This window comes from Heptranchias perlo, chromosome 3, assembly GCF_035084215.1.
Source record: "Heptranchias perlo isolate sHepPer1 chromosome 3, sHepPer1.hap1, whole genome shotgun sequence".
NCBI classification, from domain to species: Eukaryota; Metazoa; Chordata; class Chondrichthyes; order Hexanchiformes; family Hexanchidae; genus Heptranchias; species Heptranchias perlo.
In genome coordinates this window covers 123,785,197-123,808,124 of record NC_090327.1, presented here as the reverse complement: position 1 = coordinate 123,808,124, position 22,928 = coordinate 123,785,197, and the positions used below count along the sequence as shown (strand labels likewise).

Genomic DNA, 22,928 nt, shown 5'->3' with positions numbered 1-22,928 from the left:
GCCAAATTACATTCTTTGCCAATTAGCTTCCCGTAAAACTGAGCACAACCAGAAGTGAACAAAACGCAAACAGCCAACACTTTGTAACTGTCTAGCATTAAGTGGGAGTGCTGCACTGCCAGAGGTGCCGTCTTTCGGATGAGATGTTAAACCGAGCCCCAGTCTGCCCTCTCAGTTGGAAATAAAAGATCCCATGGCACTATTCGAAGAAGAGCAGGGGAGTTCTCCTCGGTGTCCTGGCCAATATTTATCCCTCAACCAACATCTCTAAAATAGAAGATCTGGTCATTTATCTCATTACTGTTTGTGGGATCTTGCTGTGCGCAAATTGGCTGCTGCATTTGTTACATTACAACAGAGACTACATTTCAAAAGTAATTCATTGGCTGTAAAGAGCTTTGGGACGTCCTGAGGTTGTGAAAAACGCTATATAATTGCAAGTCTTTCTTTTCTTTTTTAAGAGTAGTACCACCAGTTCTTCATGGAGTGTAAACAGTATATGTATTTTACATAAGAATATAAGAAATAGGAGCAGGAGTAGGCCATACAGCCCCTCGAGCCTGCTCCGCCATTCAGTAAGATCATGGCTGATCTTTGACCTCAATTCCACTTTCCCGCACAATCCTCATATCCCTTGATTCCCCTAGAGTCCAAAAATCTATCCATCTCAACATCTACAGCCCTCTGGGGTAGAGAATTCCAAAGATTCACAACCCTCTGAGTGAAGAAATTCTTCCTCACCTCAGTCTTAAATGACTGACCCCTTATCCTGAGACTATGCCCTCTAGTTCTAGACTCTCCATCCAGGGAAAACAGTCTCTCAGCATTTACCCTGTCAAGCTCTCTCAGGATCTTATATGCAATCTTATATCTTTAATTGTGAATGCATCTGTTTTGAAAGCCCTGTGTGTTTTCTTTCCCTCCACAGGAGAAAAGCCATGCAAATGTTTTCACTGTGACTACACAGTGACTGAGTCACCTCTACTGAAGTGCCACATGGGCTGCCATCACCCAACTCCTCAGAATGAATCTAATGAGGGCATTCCAGATCCCAGCAACAGTGTTAATGCCACGTTACCTGATACAGCAGGAGCAGGAGTCTATCCTTCTCGGGATGCCACTTGCTATTTGGATGCTAATGGGACCACAGCGGCCTCTGAAGAATACAGCTCGAATTCTGAAACGGAGGCACCAATGAGACAACAGAAAAAGGAGCTCACTGGATTTAACAGAATCATGGAAAATACCCTCCAGTCCAGCTTACCCTCAGGTTGTCAGAACACCTCAAACAGTAGAATGCAGTTAAAAAGTTCAGAGTCACCTCAGTCAGACACTTCAAATCAAAACATTCTAAGTGTAGAAAGGCCTCCGCAAGATGCAGATCAAGTGCACACCAATGATACTAACAGAAATGCAGCCCAAGATGAACTTCCTTTGGATTTGACCACAACAATTTTTAAAAACATTACTTGCAACGATAATTTCGTTCTGAAGGGTTCACCTACCTTATCACCACAGAATGCTATGATCGTGCATTTTTGCCAGTTTTGTAATCACACAACCCTTTACCCCGAGGTGCTCTTGATGCACCAACGTGTCACACACAAGTTGGACCTTAACGCAGCAGCTCCGAAATGGCTAGCCAGAAATGGGCTCAAAGCCACGAATCGCAACTTGGCTGGTGTTACTGGCAGTAGACGCACGGGGCCACCTCCTGTACTGGATGGTAAAGAGAGCTCGCCCATGCCCACCTCTGGACCTGTAGGTACCCACCCTCCATGTCAGAGCAAATCGCTGACACCGAAAGCTGCTCCTTTGTCCTCAGGGATCGCTAGCAAGTCACTTCAACCATCGCAGTCCAGAGGTTCCCTTCCTTTAGCAGGCACGGGGTCTGCAGGCTTAGGCCTAGATACTTCCTGGTGCCAGAGAGCAAACAACGGCCATAGGCAGTCTGGCTTTACTTCAGAACTAAAAGTGAGGCCAAATACAGGTTTACAGCACAAAATGTTACAGGCTAGTAATTTTGAAAACAAGTTTTTAAATGCACATTCTGCAGTTCTGAGATATGGCATGCCAATGGAGAGTATTACAAAATACCAAGATCTATTTTTTCAAGATGACGGTGTTGGTTGTGCGCTTTCTGGTAATCATTGCCAACCTTACCCAACGAAGATCCAATTCGGTCTACAGCCAGAATGCAAAGTCTTACCCAAAGGTGACCAATACACGAAGCATAAAGCCACTCCTCTGCTTCAAGGAGAGTGCAGGTCAATAGGTACAAATGAGCTGGCAGCATCAGGGAACTGTGTACGAGATGGGCAGATGAATCTATTGATGCAACATTGCTCCAATCCAGCGGGAGTCTCTACATCTTTACACATTGTCAAACAGGAGTCACCTCCAGAACCCGGAGACATTTCCAAGCACATGGACGTTTTTAACATGCTTACGACTTACAGTCCGCAAGACCTGTCAGCGCTGTACCAAAGCTGGGGTGCCAACAGTCCCTTTCTGGACCCGACAGGTAAAGGAAGTTAGTTTTTAAGTCATTTTTTGGATCTCTAAACATTGGTAACAGGGAGATGTAACAATAAGAGAGTGTGCTTTTTTTCAAGAGCGAGGGATTTTTTCTAAAGGCTCACATGAGCTGGTTTCATAATGAATGTGTAGATTAAAAACAAATGCATTTTGAAAGTTAAGCCTCAATAATGGTATAACAGTGATGGTATGACTTCTTATATATGGCATAGGTTTACATGACATTGATTGTTGTTGAATACACAGCCAATGACTGAAAATGCCTTAGGTTATTGGAGGAAAAGGGGTTTAATAGTGCCACCGCCTCAATAAAGACTTAGAGATTTTATATATTCAGAACCATAAGAAACAGTTCGCAATTAGTCAGAATAGTTGAAATTCATTATCAATTATACTACCAAAGACAGGACTTTGACAGTTCTTAATAGAAATTTATAGTTAACATAGGAATAGGAACATAGGAACAGGAGTGGGCCCATTCAGCCCCTCGAGCCTATTCCGCCATTCAGTTAGATCATGGTGGATCTGTATCTTAACTCCGGTAACCTCCTTGGTTCTTTCACCCTTAATACCCTTGCCTAACAAAAATCTATCAATCTCAGTTTTGAAATTTTTTCAATTGACCCCCAGCCTCAACAGTTTTTTGGGGGAGAGAGTTCCAGATTTCCACTACCCTTTGTGTGAAGAAGTGCTTCCTGACATCACCCCTGAACGGCCTAGCTCTAATTTTAAGGTTCTGCCCCCTTGTTCTGGACTCCCCCACCAGAGGAAACAGTTTCTCTCTATCTACCCTATCAACTCCTTTAATCATCTTAAACACCTCAATTAGATCACCCCTTAATCTTCTGTACTCAAGTTAAACATTTTAACAATTTCAAACAAAGTTTAAATGGTTCTCTGGACACAAATTTTAATTGATTGATTTTTCGCAGCCATTTTACTGGAGCAATACAAGGGTGCCAAAAACCCTTGACCCTCCAACACACTCCTGTTGCAACTCCCATGGGAAGTTTGGAGGAAAGGCCGGAAAATAATCGATACCTGGATACGCCAGGTCCCGGACTCGAACGGGAGTTCCCCGTAGGGCCTTGTAAGGGGGCGGAGCATTTGCTTGCACCTCACAAGGCTATTGATATATGAGGGGCTGGGGACTCCCGGACATTCCCGGCCTTCACTGTTCACCAGTGGTCCGTATTGGCCAGCCATGGAGCAGAAGTGGGGCCCGCCTGGGGATCCAGGCTGGGATCACGACCCTGAAAGATTAACGGTCAGTGACTATTTTAATTTTCCAAGGTTCGCAGGAACCCAGCGCCCATTGACAAAACCCGCCGGACATTCTGGTCTGCGGAGCAAAGCAGGCGCCCAAGACGTGACCCTGGTGCCACAGGTGCCCACCAGGCACATTCAGATGAGGTGACCTCCTACTGACCTTGCAAACTCTGAAAGGGGTCACACCAAAGGCCACTAGCAGCTGCAATCCTGGCACAGTTGCCGGGATCACCGGTCCACCCATTTTCTGGGCCGTAATGTGTTTAATAAAAGGCTGCGTATAGTGACATCACAAGTTCCGGCCAGAGTGGAGATGATTGGGTAATTTCCCCCGTCAATCATGCCTGGAATCCGCACTGCTGTCAGTGACTGGGATTGATTTTATGCACATAATTTGTATTATGTAACTATCCTCCACTCACTGCATTTTGCTGGAAAATAATCCTGCAGTACTCAGGAGACTCTGCTGTCATTTAGATCATGAGTTCGGAGACTCTATTTGTTGTAGTTCATGAGTAGATAGACTCTGCTGTTGTTCATGAGTAGATAGACTCTGTTTGTTGTAGTTCATGAGAAGATAGACTCTGTTTGTTGTAGTTCATGAGTAGATAGACTCTGTTGTAGTTCATGAGTAGATAGACTCTTTGTTGTAGTTCTTGAGTAAATAGACTTTGTTGTAGTTTATGAGTAGATAGACTCTTTGTTGTAGTTCTTGAGTAAATAGACTTTGTTGTAGTTTATGAGTAGATAGACTCTTTGTTGTAGTTTATGAGTAGATAGACTCTTTGTTGTAGTTTATGAGTAGATAGACTCTATTGTAGTTCATGAGTAGATAGACTGTTTGCTGTAGTTCTTGAGTAAATTAAAACCACAAGTCCCGTTGCATCTCCAACTCATTGGCTGACACAACAGTCACTAGTCACTCCATTAATAAAATTGCCATATGAAAATATGAATGTGTATACTACAGTGGTCTAACTTTTACAGTTGGTTAGGATGTGTCACCTCTGGGTTTTTTTGTTTTCATCCATTTTGGGTAGACGAGGTTCGAGTCTGTTGTCTCTCTCTGACTATTAAAGCATTGTGCAGTCTTAGTTTCAGTTAAAACCAGAGTCTACAGTTAAAAGCTGCTTTCTCAGTGGCACAAAAATAGTATGTGTCTGTAACATAAAGTTTACAAAACAACAAACAAAGATGTAGCATAAACTTATAAAACACAGTTTAGCTTTTCAGCACTTGGTAATGCCAAAATTATCTCAAATTATCAGAGGGGTAAAAGTGTCACATTTATGCAATCAAAGTGGTTTGCACTCCTGCAAAACAAATGCCAAGCGACAATGTTATACATTTCACATAACTGTAATTTTAACAACTTCTTCTTCTGATAGACTTGTTCTTGGCGTAACATTGGTGTAAGTGCAGCATTGTGCCATTTCTTCCAAGGAAATTTGCGCATCAGCCGATTTACCCCGCTTTTATACTGAAACATCGCCACGCGCTAATTTCCTCGATGGTTCGGGCCACCTCTGAGATACGTCCGGCGAATTCCTCTGCTGCTCATTTGCATGGCCCCTCCCCCTTGGCAAAAGACCAGCTCAAGCAATGTTTCCTGGATTTACCCGAATAATGCACTGGTGTAGATCTACGTCTAAAAATCTTAGGTGCAGTGCAGCACAGCTCGAAGTCATCTGATAACGGCCTAACTGAAATCTCCGATGTTTGATGCCGATAGTCTCCGCCACCTTTTTTTTTGGAAATTCTCTCACAGAGACCTGCACCATATTTAACCAAAGTGCTGTCAGCCTCAGTGCACGAGGAATGATCTTCCCAGTGAGCATAATAATTGGAAGAGGAGCAGCCGAGGCAAGAAGCTCGGAGAGTGAGGCGTCACGGCAGAAGACAGCAGCCCATTCGCCGGTGCCCCTACTGGTGGCGCTGAATTCGCACTTGTTCTGCGCCAGTTCTTACATTTCGGTGTTGGCAAAATGAGCTCCTCAGGAAATTCTGGCGTAAGTTCCTGTCGGCAAGATCGGCGCAGATACCGGTGTAACTTCTGCGCAAGTGCGATCCAGGAAATTCGGGGCCTTATATGTTTGCCGTCCTTAATTTGATTAAACTAAATGTAAAGAGCAGCTTAGCATATCTCCTGTTACATGAGCAGTGCTGGGTTTTTGTAGGATATTGTCATTTATCCCGATTGCCCTTAAGTGGAGGTAGTATAGGATGTTGTCGTACAGCCTTTACCTCTAATACAAGTTCAAGGACTGGGAAGCAACTGAAAACATCTGGTAAATACTTTTTATTACATCAAGTCAATGATATAATAAAACACAACCCCTCTCGTGCAATCCTTATGAGATCGGTATCGATTATAACTCACTTGCACAAGATGCTTCATCGGGAGATCGCTTCATCAGGTGTTATCTTTGCTGCTCAGGCAAGCCTCAGAGAGAGAGCAGATTGACGTTCTTCCCACTGCCCCCTGCTGTGATAAAATGGCTGTCTGGTACAGCTGTGTCTCTCTCTCAGGTGTGTTACATGGAGTAACATCGAAACTACAGCACAGAAACAGCCCATTTGGCCCAACTGGTCCATGCCGGTGTTTATGCTCCACACGAGCCTCCTCCCTCCCTACTTCATCTCATCCTTTCAGGATATCCTTCTATTCCTTTCTCCCTCATGTGTTTATCGAGCTTCCCCTTAAATGCATCTATGCTATTCACCTCAACTACTCCTTGTGGTAGTAAGTTCCACATTCTAACCACTCTTTGGGTAAAGAAGTTTCTCCTGAATTCCCTATTCAGTTCATTAGCGACTGTTTTATATTTATGACCTCTAGTTTTGGACTCCCCCACAAGTGGAAACATTTTCTCCACGTCTACCCTATCAAACCCTTTCATTAACTTAACAACCTCTCTCAGGTCACCTCTCAACCTTCTTTGTTCTGGAGAAAAGAGCCCCAGCCTGTTCAGCCTTTCCTCATAAGGATATCCTCTCAGTTCTGGTATCATCCTTGTGAATCTTTTTTGCGCCCTCTCTAATTCATCTATATCCTTTCGATAATATGGAGATCAGAACTGTGCACAATACTCCAAGTGTGGTCGAACCAAGGTTCTATACAAGTTTTAACCTAACAACTCTTAACACAGTATTATATAATTCTATATGTGCTTATACTTACATGCAGGAGTCCGGTAAGTTGTAACTAATTGATTGCAGGACAAGACTACTTATAATTTCTTTCAATCAGACAATTTTCTTCAGTCACAGCTTACTGTATGACCGCAAGTTTATTATTGCCATTCAGTTGCGTACTATAGTCAAAAAGATTGCTTCAAAAGAAATCTTTAACTTTCGGAGGTTGTTTGGATCATGAGCCAGGTTATGAGGAACCAGTGTTACATTTTCCAAAAATAGATATATGACAACAATTGTCAATTATCATTTATTTCTGTGGGCAAAGCAACCAACTGTCTCTGGACTAAGCAACCCTGGGTTCCCCACTCCAGTGGCATTGGCACCAGGAGGGCAGCAGAGTTTGAGTTTCCACCTGCTTGACTGGGGGTGGGATGGGGGAGGAAGTGTCTCGACACAATGTACCAGCCATCATGGTGTGTGGGGCAGGACCAGGTGGTCTTTTCTTGCCCCGTTGTTTGTAGCTCATGCTGACAGCAGCAGAATTTCCCTCGCCGGCCTGATTTAAATATTTCCTGAGTGCCCCCGGTGCTGTTCCCAACTGCGGTTGGGATTTCGCCGCTGAAAGGGTGGAGGGGTGTGGGGGGTGGATTTGACAGCTGCTGCATGATTGGACGCCTGCACCAACTTAAAGGGCCAGGCAGCCCCTTCCAGCTGGAACTGTTTTACTAACTCCGCAGCTCTGCCACAAGTTGAAGCAATCAGGTAATGTTTAGCATCAGTCCCTCACTTTATTATGGTGTCTGCTGCAGGCATTTGAAGCTTTCTCCACGTTACCCGTCGCCTAGTAACACGTACACCTGTTTAATGCTGGGGTAAGCAGCATCCAGCGTCACTGAGGCAATAATAACGGAGGATGGGACATATAATGCCACTGTGGTATTATTGCCTTATTTAATTAGAGTCATGCAACATAAAAGGAGGCCAGTCAGCCCATCCTACCTGTGCCGGTTCCTTGAAAGAACAATCCAATTAGTCCCCTGCTCTTTCCCCATCGCCCTGCAAATTTTTCCCCTTCAAGTATTTATCCAATTCCCTTTTGAAAGTTACTATTGAATCTGCTTCCACCGCCCTTTCAGGCAGTGCATTTCCGATCATAACAGCTCGCTCTGAGTTAAAAAAAAATTCTCCTCATCTCCCCTTCGGGTTCTTTTGCCAATTATCTTAAATCTGTGTCCTCTGGTTACCGACCTTCCTACCAGTGGAAATAGCTTATCTTTATTTACTCTATCAAAACCTTATATCTGTGGGCAGAAGTGATGCTGGAAAATACACTGGACTGAGATAGGGGCAGGGATCTGGCATTAAAAAAAACTAGTTTTCACATCTGCCTGCTCCTGTATCACTACTAAACTGGTGAAAAAGCAGAAAAAAAAATCCTGCCCAGCATTAGGAATCCCAGGTGTTAACCACATTCCGCCACTGTAAGGCATAATAACTGCTTACCGTAACCTTGCTCATATATATATATTTATTTCCCTGTTAGAGTATCGCTGCTGCCACCTACTGTCATGTCTTTTTATTCAGCCGAAAGTACAAACTTCTCTACAGTTCCTGCAAGTGCTGTAATGTGACACCCGACCAGTGATGCTGTGGGACAAGACTGGTGCTTCTCGCCCTCCCACACCCACCAACCCCCCCCCCACACCCCACCCCCCTCCTCCCCGGACATGGAGTGCACCACTGCTGTCATAAATTACATTACATAGAATTTACAGCACAGAAACAGGCCATTCGGCCCAACTGGTCGATGTCGGTGTTTATACTCCGCACAAGCCTCCCCTCTCACTTCTTCATCTAACCCCATCAACATCCTTCTATTCCTTTCTCCCTCATGTACTTATCTAGCTTCCCCTTAAATGCATCTATGCTATTCGCCTCAACTACTCCATATGGTAGTGAGTTCCACATTCTAACCACTCTTTGGGCAAAGAAGTATCTCCTGAATTCCTTATAGGATTTATTGGTGACTATCTTATATTTATGGCCCCTAGTTTTGGTCTCCTCCACAAAAGGAAACCTCTTCTCTACGTCTACCCTGTCAAACCCCTTCGTAATCTTAAAGACCTCTTTCAGGTCACCTCTCAGCCTTCTCTTTTCCAGAGAAAAGATGTAAGGAATCTTACAACACCAGGTTATAGTCCAACAGTTTTATTTGAAAATCACAAGCTTTCGGAGGCTTTCTCCTTCTTCAGGTGACACACACCTGACGAAGGCGAAAGCCTCCAAAAGCTTGTGATTTTCAAATAAAACTGTTGGACTATAACCTGGTGTTGTAAGATTCCTTACATTTGTCCACCCCAGTCCATCACCGGCATCTCCACACCAGAGAAAAGAGCCCCAGCCTGTTCAGCCTTTCCTCTTAATAACCTCTCAATTACCCCATATAATGGCCCACCTGTGATCATAACTTGTGGAAGAAAAATTGTGTGCAAATGATTGACAAAATTAGAATTCAAACAGAGTCTCAGCACTGTCCTACCAAAGCTTTCCCTCTTTTAGAATTCACTCCGACTTAGTTCTATTTAGATAAAAAAAGAGCCAGTGAACATGAAATAAGACACATTTAGTGATATAATATAAATTTTAACATAAACATAAGTTGTATCGTCACATCAAATGGAGGAGGGGGATAATCTTGCCTCTGTTGCCCTGCAGTAATACCCATTACAACAGCATTCGTTATTCATTTTCCAGGAACCCTGAAAAATAAATAACTTTTGTTGCTGTACTGCTAGAGATGGGCCAACTGCACCATTGCCAGTCTTGCTTCTGAGTTTTGACGCTCCTTAAAACTTACCTCTTTGACCAAGACTTTGTTCACCTGTTCTAATATCTCTTTATGTGGCTAGATAACACGATCCTGTAAAGCACTTTGGGACGTTTTACTACGTAAGTTGTTGTAGTTGAATAGCTGTGGTAGAATAGCTTAATCTCCTGGCACTTCTGAATACTAGACATTCATCCAAGTTTAGCATTTATATCACTTAATACTTCCGATGAGAAGGTGGTTCCTTAGTCCTGCAGGTAATCATAGGATCATTAGGAACAGGAGTAGGACATTCAGCCCCTCGAGCCTGCTCCTGTTCAGTTAGATCATGGCTGATCTGTAAATTAACTCCATCTACCCGCCTTGGTTCCATACCCTTGACTAACAACAATCTACCAATCTCAGTTTTGACATTTTCAATTGACCCCCAGCCTCAACAGCTTTTTGTGGGAGAGAGTTCCAGATTTCCACTACCCTTTGTGTGAAGAAGTGCTTCCCGACATCATGGCTGATCTGTACCTCAACTCCATATTCCTTACCTAACAAAAATTGAGTGATCTTAGTCTTGTGTAAATCCTTTTTACTGCCAGCAGCATTGAACAGATGTTTAGTAATAATATTTTGAAGAGAACAGTCCCTTCCTCGTACACAGTGTAAAACTGTGTGTCAAAACCCAGTCACAACCACAAACTGCTACACCTTCACTTTCACATTTTACATTGTCATCTCAACTCCTACGTGTAACTCACCCCTAAAATCTGTGTAATTGTACCTTCAAATTGTATTTTATGTCAGTACTTAAATACTGTGGCTAAAAGAGCGGGTCAGAGGCTGGGTATTCTGGGGTGAGTGACTCACCTCCTGACTCCCCAAAGCCTTTCCACCATCTACAAGGCACAAGTCAGGAGTGTGACAGAATGCTTTCCACTTGCCTGGATGAGTGCAGCTCCAACGACACTCAAGAAGCTCGACACCATCCAGGACAAAGCAGCCCGCTTAATTGGCACCCCATCCACCACCCTAAACATTCACTCCCTTCACCACCGGCGGACCGTGGCTGCAGTGTGTACCATCCACAAGATGCACTGCAGCAACTCGCCAAGGCTTCTTCGACAGCACCTCCCAAACCCATGACCTCTACCACCTAGAAGGACTTAGGCAGCAGGCACATGGGAACAACACCACCTGCACGTTCCCCTCCAACACACACACCATCCCGACTTGGAAATATATCGGCGTTCCTTCATCGTCGCTGGGTCAAAATCCTGGAACTCCCTACCTGACAGCACTGTGGGAGAACCGTCACCACACGGACTGCAGTGGTTCAAGAAGGCGGCTCACCACCACCTTCTCAAGGGCAATTAGGGATTGGCAATAAATGCCGGCCTCGCCAGCGACGCCCACATCCCATGAACAAATAAAAAAATGTACTTTTCACCTTACTTAAATAATATTTGAATTTACATAGTGCGTTTCACATCAAAACATCTCAAAAGGAGTTTACACAATGAATTACTTTTTTGAAGCGAATGAATGAGGGACCATAATCTTGTACCTCTTCTAGCAAAACAAAAAGTGCTGTGTGACATTAAAAAGACCACCAGGAACCACTGCACTGTATTGCTTCCTGAGTCCATTATAGTGCCTGCTGCAGGTATTTAAAACTTCCTCCACATTTCCCATCGCCTAGTAACACTCTGCACCTGTTGAATGCTGGTGTAAGTAGCATCCAGCGTTACTGAGGCAATAATGACGGAGGAGGGGGCATGTTGGTCCAGAATTTGCTATCAAAGTAACGGTGAGGCTAATGGCGTTCACCGTTATTTATGCGCAAACCACACAGCAACTTCAGCAGAGGAGCAGATGCGCGGTTAAACGCGAAAATCCAAAAGTTGCTGTCCGAGATGCGCCGTTCGCTCAGAGGATGGTGAATCTTTGGAATTCTCTCCCCCAGAGGGCTGTGGAGGCTCAGTCATTGAGTACATTCAAAACAGAGATCAATAGATTTCTAGATATTAAAGGCATCAAGGGATATGGGGATAGTGCAGGAAAATGGTGTTGAGGTAGAAGATCAGCCATGATCTTGTTGAATGGCGGAGCAGGCACGAGGGGCTGGATGGCCTACTCCTGCTCCTATTTCTTATGTTCCGCCATTAGCTTTGCGAAAATGGGATTTCGCTGTCTGCCTCATCATTGAAATGCATTGAATGGCGTGAAGTTGCTGTATTTCTATGGTAGATACAAACCAAACCCACCACAGAAAGTTAGGGCTTGTCCATTTCAGTCTAAGTACCCTTTTAACAATGTGATAAGTGTTAATTACCACCAATTAACCTCTCTGGCACTGAAAATTAACTATTACAAATGTGGAGTATCATTCCTTCAGGTTTTAATTGTTGTTGGGGAATTTTAAAAAGATTAACATTTTGTTTTACTTTTTCTTTCTGTCATTTTTTTTCTCTCTCTCTTAATCCGATCTTTCTTTCCCTCCCTTTATTTTGCTTTCGGTACCTGATTTGACATTGAATTCACTATTCTAATTTACATTTCCTGGTTCAGACGCGGCACAGTTCATTCTTCAGTCTGATTGGTCAAGGGGATACACAGTTGCTTGCCCTGTTCACACAGGTCCCAGATGCCCTGTAGAGGGGGCCGCGCTGTTTGGATTTCTAACTTACAGTAACTTCCAGCACAAAAGCTCATGGGAAGTCTGTAGGCAAGGGCAAGCTTAACGAAAGGCAGGCACCGTTTGTTCACCGCTCACAGTAAATTCTGGCCGATAATGTTCTTTTCCTTAACCTGAACAGGAGCGAGTTCAAATGTCTCTAAACCGATTCAGAAGATTAAGATAGGGATTATTTGGAATAAAAATCTGTTGAGTTAAACAAATTTAGAATACTTTTTAGTTCCGGCCTGTATGATTAGTTTCAGATGAAAAAGTTAGATATGATTTCCTTGTCCTGTAAACAGGTTTTGTCCTTTTTTTATTAAACTAGACAGGGTTTTTGCTGAGTAGTTTTCGTTGCTAAAGCATCTAGGCGTAAAGCACTTGTAATAGAAATGTAGACAACATGCATGAAAATGTGACGGTGAACATTATTCATTCCAATAATTCTTTGACGTTTGTTATTGTTTTTTTGGCAAACAGAAATGTTATGAAAATATATATTGCAGGATATAAACCTGCCCATCAGCAGTGCCATTTTGAATTAAGCAGTTTACTCTTGTTTCTCAAAGCGAAGGAGGCAGGAATTTTTCTTGCCCTTCTTGAGATGTCTGTGTGATGACACTTTCATTCATAGATGTCTGAAGAGTCTGTGCCTTGAAGGTCTGAGGTCAGTGAAGCAATGACGGGCAGGTAGAAGGCAAGGATTTGATCAGCCCATGGTGTCTCCACTCACTTTGCATTCGTCTCCAAGGTATTTGCGCCCAGAAGGAATGGTCAAGCTCTGCTTCCACTCACTTCCCATCATCCATGCGACTTATCCCTGCCATGCTGGTGTCAGTCTGATTTGCCTGATGTGCCATTTGACAAGGCTGGAGTGATGGGCTGAAGGAGTGGATCCATCTGCTCCGAAATGCACACACCTGACATGCCAGTCCTAGAGTGGGCACATCACAGGGCGCATCTTTTAATTCAATGTAATTCACGCCGTCTCTCAGTCCTGTGCGTGCTGTACCCTGTCAGCGATTGCAGTGATGAAGGCTGACAGTTGTCATACACGGGGCCTGAAGGGTAGCCTCACATAATGACACATTAGACATACTAATGATGCTTTCTCCTGGCAATAATGTTTTTTTCTCAATTTTTTTTATTCTTGATGACCGCAGGGATACTTATTACTCAGACCCGGCACGGAGAATATATTTGCGGAGAGTGCGGAAAATGCTTCAGCCAGCCCAGCCACCTCAGGACGCACACAAGGTCTCACACAGGTAGGGTTTGTTCCATTATCTTGTACTGCCTCCTGTTCCTTTCGGTTGCTCGTATTTCCTTATTAACGGAGGAAACGTTCTCCGTCTTAAGCACCTCTTGTAAAAATAACCCTGTCTCTAATTGACAGACATGTGCAAAGTCTTCTAGGGCTGTAATACTAATTAATTTCTGCAGTAAAAATGCCATATTTGCCATAAGCAAATGTCATTGTTTCTTGGGCTGTAAAGTAACCTTTTACATATTTATCAGATGTCATTGTCACAGTTCGAATTGGACATGTAAATGAATTCATTCGCCAACAGCACTATGAAAATGGAGCGTAGATAACATCCATTTTAATATACTTCAGCATTCTCACAAAGTTCAGGCTCATTTAGTGATACAGCTATTATAGATTTTTCAGACCCAGTAATCACTGGCCGTGCTTCATGTTTGTTCAAATATCTTAACTTGCAGGAGTTATATTTCTTTTCATAATTTTTTTTTGTTGTTGTTTCTGTCCCCCCCCCCCCCCCCCACCAATGGTGATCCTTTCTGTGCTGTCTGTCTTCCCTCATCTATCTTCACTTTTATCCGTGACAAAATGGACACGTAATAACTCAAGAGGGACTCCACAGATTTTTTTATCATACTGCGGGGACCAGCTCCTTCGAGAATTAATTTTAATTTCTTTCGATGTTGGATTAATTTTGGTTTTAAAAGATTGTGCCTGCGCTATTTGGAATGTCAACAAAATAACGAGAGGGGAGATTTGCAGGTCATGGCGGCCAGTTTGTTTATTTTGGAGACATATCTCGTGTAGCCATTGCTGTGTGAGCCTGCGCTAAAGACACTTTGTCTGAAGATGGGTAACTGGCCTTTTAAAGGGGAAGCAAAGTGAGGAGAAGTAGGTTCCGTTCTGGACATGGCGGTACCCAGCATGTAATGTATTGTTCTGGGATCGGTGGAACTCCAGCTAGTCTCCTGGCTCTGGTCTGAAGTGCTCCATTAAAACAAATGGAGCTACTCTAGGACGCAAGGCGGCCTCTTCCCATCACTTATGTCACTGGAGTGTCCTGTGTTGGCCGGCAAATTAATCTCTATTTTAATAGAGGTAGTGTAAGAAGGTTATGGGTTCAAGTCCCACACGAGCGACTTGAGCCCATAATCCAGGTTAACACTCACAGTGCATTACTGAGGGAGTGCTGCAGTGTCGGAGGTGCCGTCCTTCAGATGTTACGTTAAACCGAGGACCCGTCTGCCCTTAAGTGGATGTAAAAGATCCTGTGGCGCTATTTAGAAAAAGAGCAGGGGAGTTCTCCCCGGTGTCCTGGCCAATATTTTTGCCCCTCAACCAACATCACTAAAACAGATTATCTGGTCATTTTCACATTGCTGTTTGTGGGACCTTGCTGTGCGCAAACTGGCTGCCACGGTTCCTACATTACAACAGTGACTACACTTCAGAAGTACTTCATTAGCTGGAAAGCGCTTTGGGACATCCTGCGGTTTTGAAAGGTGCAATATAATTGCACGTCCTCCTTTCTTTTTAAAATAAATCTATCATTTTCAGTTAGATAGAGTATTCCCGCTAGACATGCCTTCCTCTTTTATAAAAAAAAGTCTAATAAAATCTCTGCTTATGGGTGAACACTTTTTTTGCTTCTTAGGAACTAGAAAAATAGCATGTTTATCAGTGAATTAATAAAATAGAAATTTTGAGTGATGGAAAAAAGTCTCTTCAAAATATCATAATTAAATAAGGACTTCAACAATTTTAAATTTGCATTGCTTTATACTTAATTACATAAAAGGTTTTATTAAGGTTGCTGATCCCCAGTTTATGCAAATATTTGTCCTAAATAGTCACCTGTCTAGAGAGACCATTTGCTTGTGATGACTGACAAAAGTTCCAGTGAAACACATTTAATGTGGCAGTTGTTGGGACTCAATTCCGAGTAATATCTTAATACCCCTCAAGTCTCAATTGTCTAATTTTGAAATCAATGTTCAGTAATCACTATGGACAGGTAATCTTAAAAGCGAGCGTCACTTTAAGTGACTAATTCAAACTTGAACCTGAACTGAGAGGCCAGCTTAATGTACAGTCCACCTGGATGGGGTGCATCGCAGATTCAACGGAATGATACTGGGGCTAATAGGGTTAAATTATGAAGACAGGCTGCAGAGGCTAGGCTTGTATTGCCTTGAGTATAGAAGATTAAGGGGGTGATCTAATTGAGGTGTTTAAGATGATCAAAGGAGTTGATAAAGTAGATAGAGAGAAACTGTTTCCCCTGATGGGGGAGTCCAGAACAAGGGTGCATTAGAGCTAGGCCGTTCAGGGGTGATGTCAGGAAACACTTCTTCACACAAAGGATAGTGGAAATCTGGAACTCCCTCCTCCAAAATGCTGTCAATTGAAATTTTCAAAACTGAGATTGATAGATTTTTGTTAGGCAAAGGGTATTAAGGGTTACGGAACCAAGGTGGGTAGATGGAGTTAAAATACAAATGAGCCATGATCTAATTGAGTGGTGGAACAGGCTCGAGGGGTTGAATGGCCTCCTCATGTTCCTGTGTGAAGATAGTTCCCCTCCCACCTCGATAGTCATTATAAACTGGCTATGACGGCACAGTATACGTATTACTGTAGTTAAAAAGTAAAACTATATTGGGATGTTTTAGCATTAGCTATTTATGCTTGGATATTCTAAAATTCAGCAAATGCAGTCCTTAGTTATAGACAGTCATTAAGAATCAAGTCTGATAGTTAAGCCTGCAGTGGATTTTGCCTGTGAAGAAGACATCCGTATATGATATAAGACAGTCAGATAAGTAAGTGCATCATTACAAGTGTGAATGATGCATGGATAAGCCAGAGTGATGCGAAGTGACAGAGGCCAAATGGTAAGTAATGCAAGCAGCGGGCACTCTTACTCAAATGTTTATAATTAATGTTGTCAGTGATTGCTTTCTTCAGCATAAATGTTCAAATTAAAAAGGGCAGTGGCTCCAGGCAGCTATTAGCACACTCTCCAGCTCTAAGTGTTGTATCAAATTGCTATTTTTTGGCCACAAGCTAACCATCTTAGTAGCTGGTATCTTTTGTGATTGTACTGTTAAATTGCCATAATAGCTTCAAAAAATGAGAATTTTATCCTCAGTTGGTAACGTAACCTGCTTATTGCTGCATTAGATGAGTTCTAAAGGAGCTTTCCAGGATAGAATTACAGGATTTACAGCACAGAAACAGGCCATTCGGCCCAACTGGTCTATGCCGGTATTTATGCTCCTCACGAGCCTCCTCCCACTCTATTCACTTCGTCTCACTCTATTGACATATCCTTCTATTCCTTTTTCCCTCATGTGATTATCTAGCTTCTCCTTAAATGCATCTCTGCGATTCACCTCAACGACTCCATGTGGCAGCGAGTTCCACATTCTCACCGTAGGATTTAACAGAGTTGTCTCAGAGTTCACATCTTAAAATTGTAACCCTTTTCTAAAATTAATTAGTTACATCCCCGCCTTATACTTGAAAAATAAATAAGTAAAATTCTATTATGCGTGGCGTAGCCTCTGATCAGAGCTGTCGTTTTACCTGCTGCGGAGAAGTGGGAACACATTGAGGGCACGTTGTAATTGCAAGCCAGCCACTCTGCATGGAATTACATAGAATCTACAGCACAGAAACAGGTGCTGCTCTATGCCAGTATTACCAAAACTGTAAGCACACAGAATTGGAGGTAGCCTTTTGACTTGGGTTAGAAATTGGTTGGGAGGCAGAAGATAAAGAGTGAGGATAAATGGTACATACTCCTGTTTGGTGGGATGTGACAAGTGGTGTTCCCCAGGGATCTGGGGAACGACTTTATCTCTGAAGTCCGAGTGGGTTGGGGGCGGTGGGGGGGGAGCAAACAAAATCGGGTATTTCTGGAGCGGGAATGAATCCCGGCTCCAACCCGCCGAGAAACGTGCATAACCCAGACCCATCTGGGTGCGCGCGCCGTTCCCGAACCCGGAGGTCCCGCCGGCAATTAAACCCAGCGGGACAATATTTAGACTAACAATTCAAGTACTTAAAGTACTTGAAATCTGTCTTAATGTAATTAATCATGCTGGCAAGTGATTTCAACGCTGCCTCAACGTGTTTCCCATGCTGTGTGTTGCAGCCGGCAGCCATTTGGACATTTAAATCCCTGGTTGACAGATGGGGATAAAAGGTGAGTTATTGCAGCAGGGCACTCAGTTCTCTCAGACAAACTTTTGGCTGGGAGATCCTTGTGTTTAGTCTGAAAATTCTTGGTTCATACTCAGAATTGTTCTGTTTACACATATTTACCAACTGACACCATCAGGATGTGGGGGGGGGGGAGGGCGCCATGGCTGCATTCACCACTGCACCCGAGGATGAGCAACATCACCATCCTCGTCTGGCACGGCGTGCACTTCTGCCACTTCTAGCTCCACAACACACTGCTGCGCCACAGGGACCTGCACAAGAGCACAGAGGGCAACAACAGAGGGAGCGAAGTCGCAGGAGGCACTACCCTCGTCAGAGGGTCTACAGACCGAGGCTGAGCTTCCTGGACCTCTCTGAGGAGCAGTGTATACGGAGGCTCAGAGTGAGTCGCCAGGTGGTCGCAGACATCTGCAGCCTCCTTCATGCCGAGCTGCTCCCGGCTGGGCCTGGCGATATCTCATTACTCGTCGCAGTTAAAGTGACCACTGCCCTCAACTTCTTCGCCTCCTGATCATTCCAGGGCACCACCGGTGACATAGTCGGGTTCTCTCACTTGTCTGCCCACAAGTGCATAAGACAGGTCACCGACAGCTTATTTCGCCGGGCCTCGCACCACGTCAACTTCCCCATCGATGACCTCAGCCAGACGGAGGGGGCAGTGGGTTTCCACTCTGTGGCTGGCTTCCCACATGTACAGGGCGTATCGATTGCATGCATATAGCAATCCGAGCACCTCCACACGAGCCAGGACTATTCATCAACAGAAAGGGGTATCACTCCATCAACGTTCAGCTCGTTTTTAACCACAGGAAAAGATTTCTTCATGTGCGTGACAGATTCCCTGACAGATTCCTTCATTCTGAGGGAATCCAACATCCCGGGCCTCTTCCACGCACCAAACAGCCTTAAGGGCTGGCTCCTCGGAGACAAGGGATACCCCCTGCACATGTGGCTCATGACATCTCTGAGGAACCCCATCAGTGAGGCACAGCGTCGACACAACGACAGTCACATCACCACCAGGTCTGTCATTGAACATGCCATAGGACTGCTGAAGATGCGATTTCGGTGCCTGGATCAGTCTGAGGGAGCGCTTCAATAAACACCAGCGAGAGTGGGTCACATTATAGTCGTCCGTTGTGTCCTGCACAACATGACCCAATGAGAGGGTTACCGGTTGATGAGGCCCCATGCCCTCATCCAGCATCCACATCGGCCATCAACATTGAGGACCAGAAGGAGGAGGACGAGGATGAGGATGAGGAGGAATCCATGGGCAGAGCAGCGGCTCACCTGGCTGCTCGCGAGGCCAGGGAGTTGCTAATATTTGAACACTTCTCATAAGGACATCTGCAAAGTGAGAATAGTCCAGTCCTCAGACCAACTGGAAAGAGCAGTACCAACACCATCCACCCCCTCCCCCTGCACAAAACAGTCCTATAACTACACAGACACTTTCTGTAAATGCGCCCACTGGGTGGCATCAAGTCTCGCCGTTCATGATGAAGCACATGAAAGGGCGCTATCACAAAAGACAGCCAAGAATGGGTAATACGTGGCAGTAGTGGTGAGAATGATAACATTTAATGTGAACTTAACAAAAAACAAATATAAATGAAAAACGTGACCGTCTGTCAGACACCCTTGTGCATACCCTTCATGATCACAAAACCTTAGCCTTTCTCTTCCTACAGCTTCTACGTGCTGCATCCCCTGTGGCTGCAGCAGAGGTAGTGGCAGGTTGCTCTTGTTCATGTCCAGACTGTTGAGATGCTTTGGGTCTACTCCCTCTGGCTTTTGGAGCCCGTGACAGCCCAGCCAAAGACTGCTCCATCTGCACCTGTGCAGGGGCAGACTCAGCCACCTAGAGAGGAGGCAGCATTGCGGGTGCTGGTTGAGAGGGGGGCAACGGGTGAGACGTGAGAGCGCTTTGAGTGGTGACCTCACTTCCAGGTCCCCTTTTGCCATCATCCCTCTCCTGGGCCAGGGCCACATCACTCCTACCACCCTGCTGAACTACTGTTTGGAGGACATGTACGATGCCTTGGAAGCCCAGTTGTAAAATTTCAGTCTGCCTGTTTAAGGCGGCAGAATGTTGTTCACCCTGAGTCAGAACGGCCATTGTCATGGCCTAAATGGACTCATTTGTGAGCCGTGCTTGAAGCTCAATGGAGGCTGCCATTCTCTCCATCGCAGACATTCCCGCACTTACCTGCACTACCAATCCACTAATGCAGGAGTTGGACTCCTCCATCCTCTGCGCTATTGTGGAGAGTGTGTGTGGCACCTGTTCCAGTACCTCGCAAATGTGCTGCTGTCCCTCGATCATTCTCCTTTTAAAGGATGGCCCCCAGGGTTCAGCATCATCATCCAGCTGAGCAGAGCCTGGAGAGGAGTGCGCCCACCGAAGTGGACTCTCCATAGCTGCCCCTGCCACCAGTGTCTGCTCGTGCTCACTTGTGCATGGTGACTCACCAGGTGCTAACCCAACTAACTGAGTACGAGGCCCCACCAAGGTGTGTGTATCTGCACTGGTGAATGACTCACTAAGATGTGACGGTGCACCCTCGTAGGCCAAGAGCTCCTCTGAGGAATCACCCTCTCCCGTCACTTTGGTCGTTGAAGGGCCTGGAAGAGAACAGAAGGCAATATTAAGCATCAACGCAGATGTGTCATGTTGCAATGACCATACTGAGGTGTTCAACGTGCCAATCATTGTTAACATCAATTCATGTTGTGTGTGATGAATGTTAAAGTTGTGTCACCACACGCTTGTGGGGTGCCAGTCTCGGCATCCCCGACGGACAGGCACTCGAGGGTGCGGCTGATCTTCAGGGCCTCCTTCTCCGCCTCTGTGAGGACCACTATTTGCTGTGGCCCTCCTCCGGTCCTCGCCCTCTCGCATGCATTTTGCGCTCACTTCTCCTAGAAGGGGGGAAAGTACAGACGTGTGAGTGAGTGAGGGTGAAGTGGTCATTGGTTTGGGTGAGGCTGACCCTGAAAGAGGTGCATCAGAGGGTGACTATCAGACAGAGACATCACATTGGATCAGGATCGGGGTGAGTGGTAGTGGTGGGTTCAGAAATGGGGAGGTGAGCAAGTGCTCAGGAAGCGAAGGTAAGTTGAGGATGAGCCTTAAGTGGGTGTGAGGAGTGATGTGATGGAGTAGTGTTGGCAGTGCAGAATGATGTGAGAGGGTGAATGTTGGAGTGATGTGCAACACGGAATGGAGGAGAATCAGTAATACTTTTGCTGACTTTGTTAGGTCATTGAAACACTTCCTGCACTGGACCCAGATGTGGGATATGTTGCTCCTGCTGGTGACCTCCTCTGCCACCTTGAGCCAGGCCATTTTTTGGAGAGGCAGGGCGCTTCCTCCTGTCGGCCGGGTAAAATATTTGCCTCCTCCTCCTCGCCCCGGCCAGCAGCACCTCAAGTGAGGCGTCACTGAATCTTGGAGCTGACTTGCCCCTCATCTGTGTGATTGTCCCTTGCTCCAGCAAAAGCCATTGGTGCAATGGCCCTTTACATATAGACAGTCCAGCTGACAGCAGGTCATGCGGGTGCACAGTCCGCCTGCTACGCAGCTTTCGGACGGCAAACCCGGAAACTACGTTAAGGGGCATCAATTAAGTCGTGATCACGTGGGGAACGGTAAGATTTTATTATTCGGGTTTGCCACGAGTCCGCTGACCCTCCCGCCGCCTTATTAAAATCGTGCCCCTGATCTCGTGCCTCAACTTTTCACCATCTATATTAATGACTTGGTTGAAGGAATAGAGAGTTGTATATCCAAGTTTGCAGATGACACTAAGTTAGAAGGGACAGTAAGTTGTGCAGATGGGAGCAGGAAGTTACAAAGGGACATGGACAGATTAAGTGAGTCAGCAAAACTGTGGCAAATGGAGTTCAATGTGGGCAAGTGTGAGGTCATCCACTTTGGAACCAAGAAAGATAATTCCAGAACAGGGGGCATAAATATAGGTATTTCTAAAAATAGTCAGCATAGATTTCTCCAAAAAAGGTCATGTTTTACCAACCTTATTGAATTCTGTGAATAAATAACAGAAAGACTAAGCAAGGGCAGTGCAGTGGATGTGGTGTACATGGACTTTCAGAAGGCCTTCGATAAGGTGCTACATAATAATCTAACGACAAAGGTCAGGACATGTGGAGTCTTAACATAAAAAAGTGTCCCAAGGCACTTTGCAGAGCGATAATCAACAAAATAGACAGTCAGCCAAAGAAGGAGATATTATGAGGGGTGACCAAAAGCTTGATCAAAGGGGTGGTGTTTAAGGAGCATCTTAAAGGAAGAGAGGGAAGTGGAGGCAGAGGGGTTTGTGGAGGGAATTCCAGATTGTGGGGCCTAGGTGGCTGAAGGTGCGGCCGCCAATGGAGGGGGCGGTAGGGGGGTGTGGGGGGGGAATACACAAGAGACCAGAGTCGGTGGAGCACAGGGTTCAGGATGGATGAGGGTTTCAGCAGCAGATGGGCAGCAGCCAAGCCTAACCTTGTATTTCCTCAGTGTCTACAAACATACATTTTCCATTAAGCATGGTTGTACAAAATCAAGATCGCAGATCCGTGCTGATTTTCCCCATCCTAGTCCAAGGGCACCAAAGTCAATTGACAATCCTTCTTTCACCCCATAGATCAGCTAGCTCAGTGCAGAGCAGAGACCGGAAGTTCCTGGGTTTTATGGCTCATTGCCACAGTGCCTCTCTGAACAGGAGTGCAAATTAATATCCAACTACTGGGTGATGTTACGATGGTGGAATTAGCCGGTCTTTGCGATGGAGAGGGTGAAGGATTGGAAGTTTATCTCAGGGTTGAATAGGATGCCAAGATTGCAAACAGTCTGATTCAGAGATAAAAATAGGGGCAAAAACACACACTGACAGTCAGGTTTTTAAATAGAAAGCTGCTCGGGTAGGTTTCTGCCCAGACACAGAAACTTAGGATGCAGGAGAGTAGTTAGAAATTATTTTGTT

General features: G+C 45.0%; 1 protein-coding gene across 2 annotated transcripts in view; it reads left to right on the top strand.

The window, feature by feature from the left end:
- Positions 1 to 22,928, top strand: part of znf516 (zinc finger protein 516) — a 189,912-nt gene that overhangs the window by 135,885 nt on the left and 31,099 nt on the right. For both annotated transcript variants that reach the window (XM_067981937.1, XM_067981936.1), the window contains exons 3-4: positions 929 to 2,524; positions 13,604 to 13,708. In XM_067981937.1, coding sequence (XP_067838038.1) covers positions 929 to 2,524; positions 13,604 to 13,708 — 1,701 coding nt within the window. The remainder of the gene's footprint in view (positions 1 to 928; positions 2,525 to 13,603; positions 13,709 to 22,928) is intronic.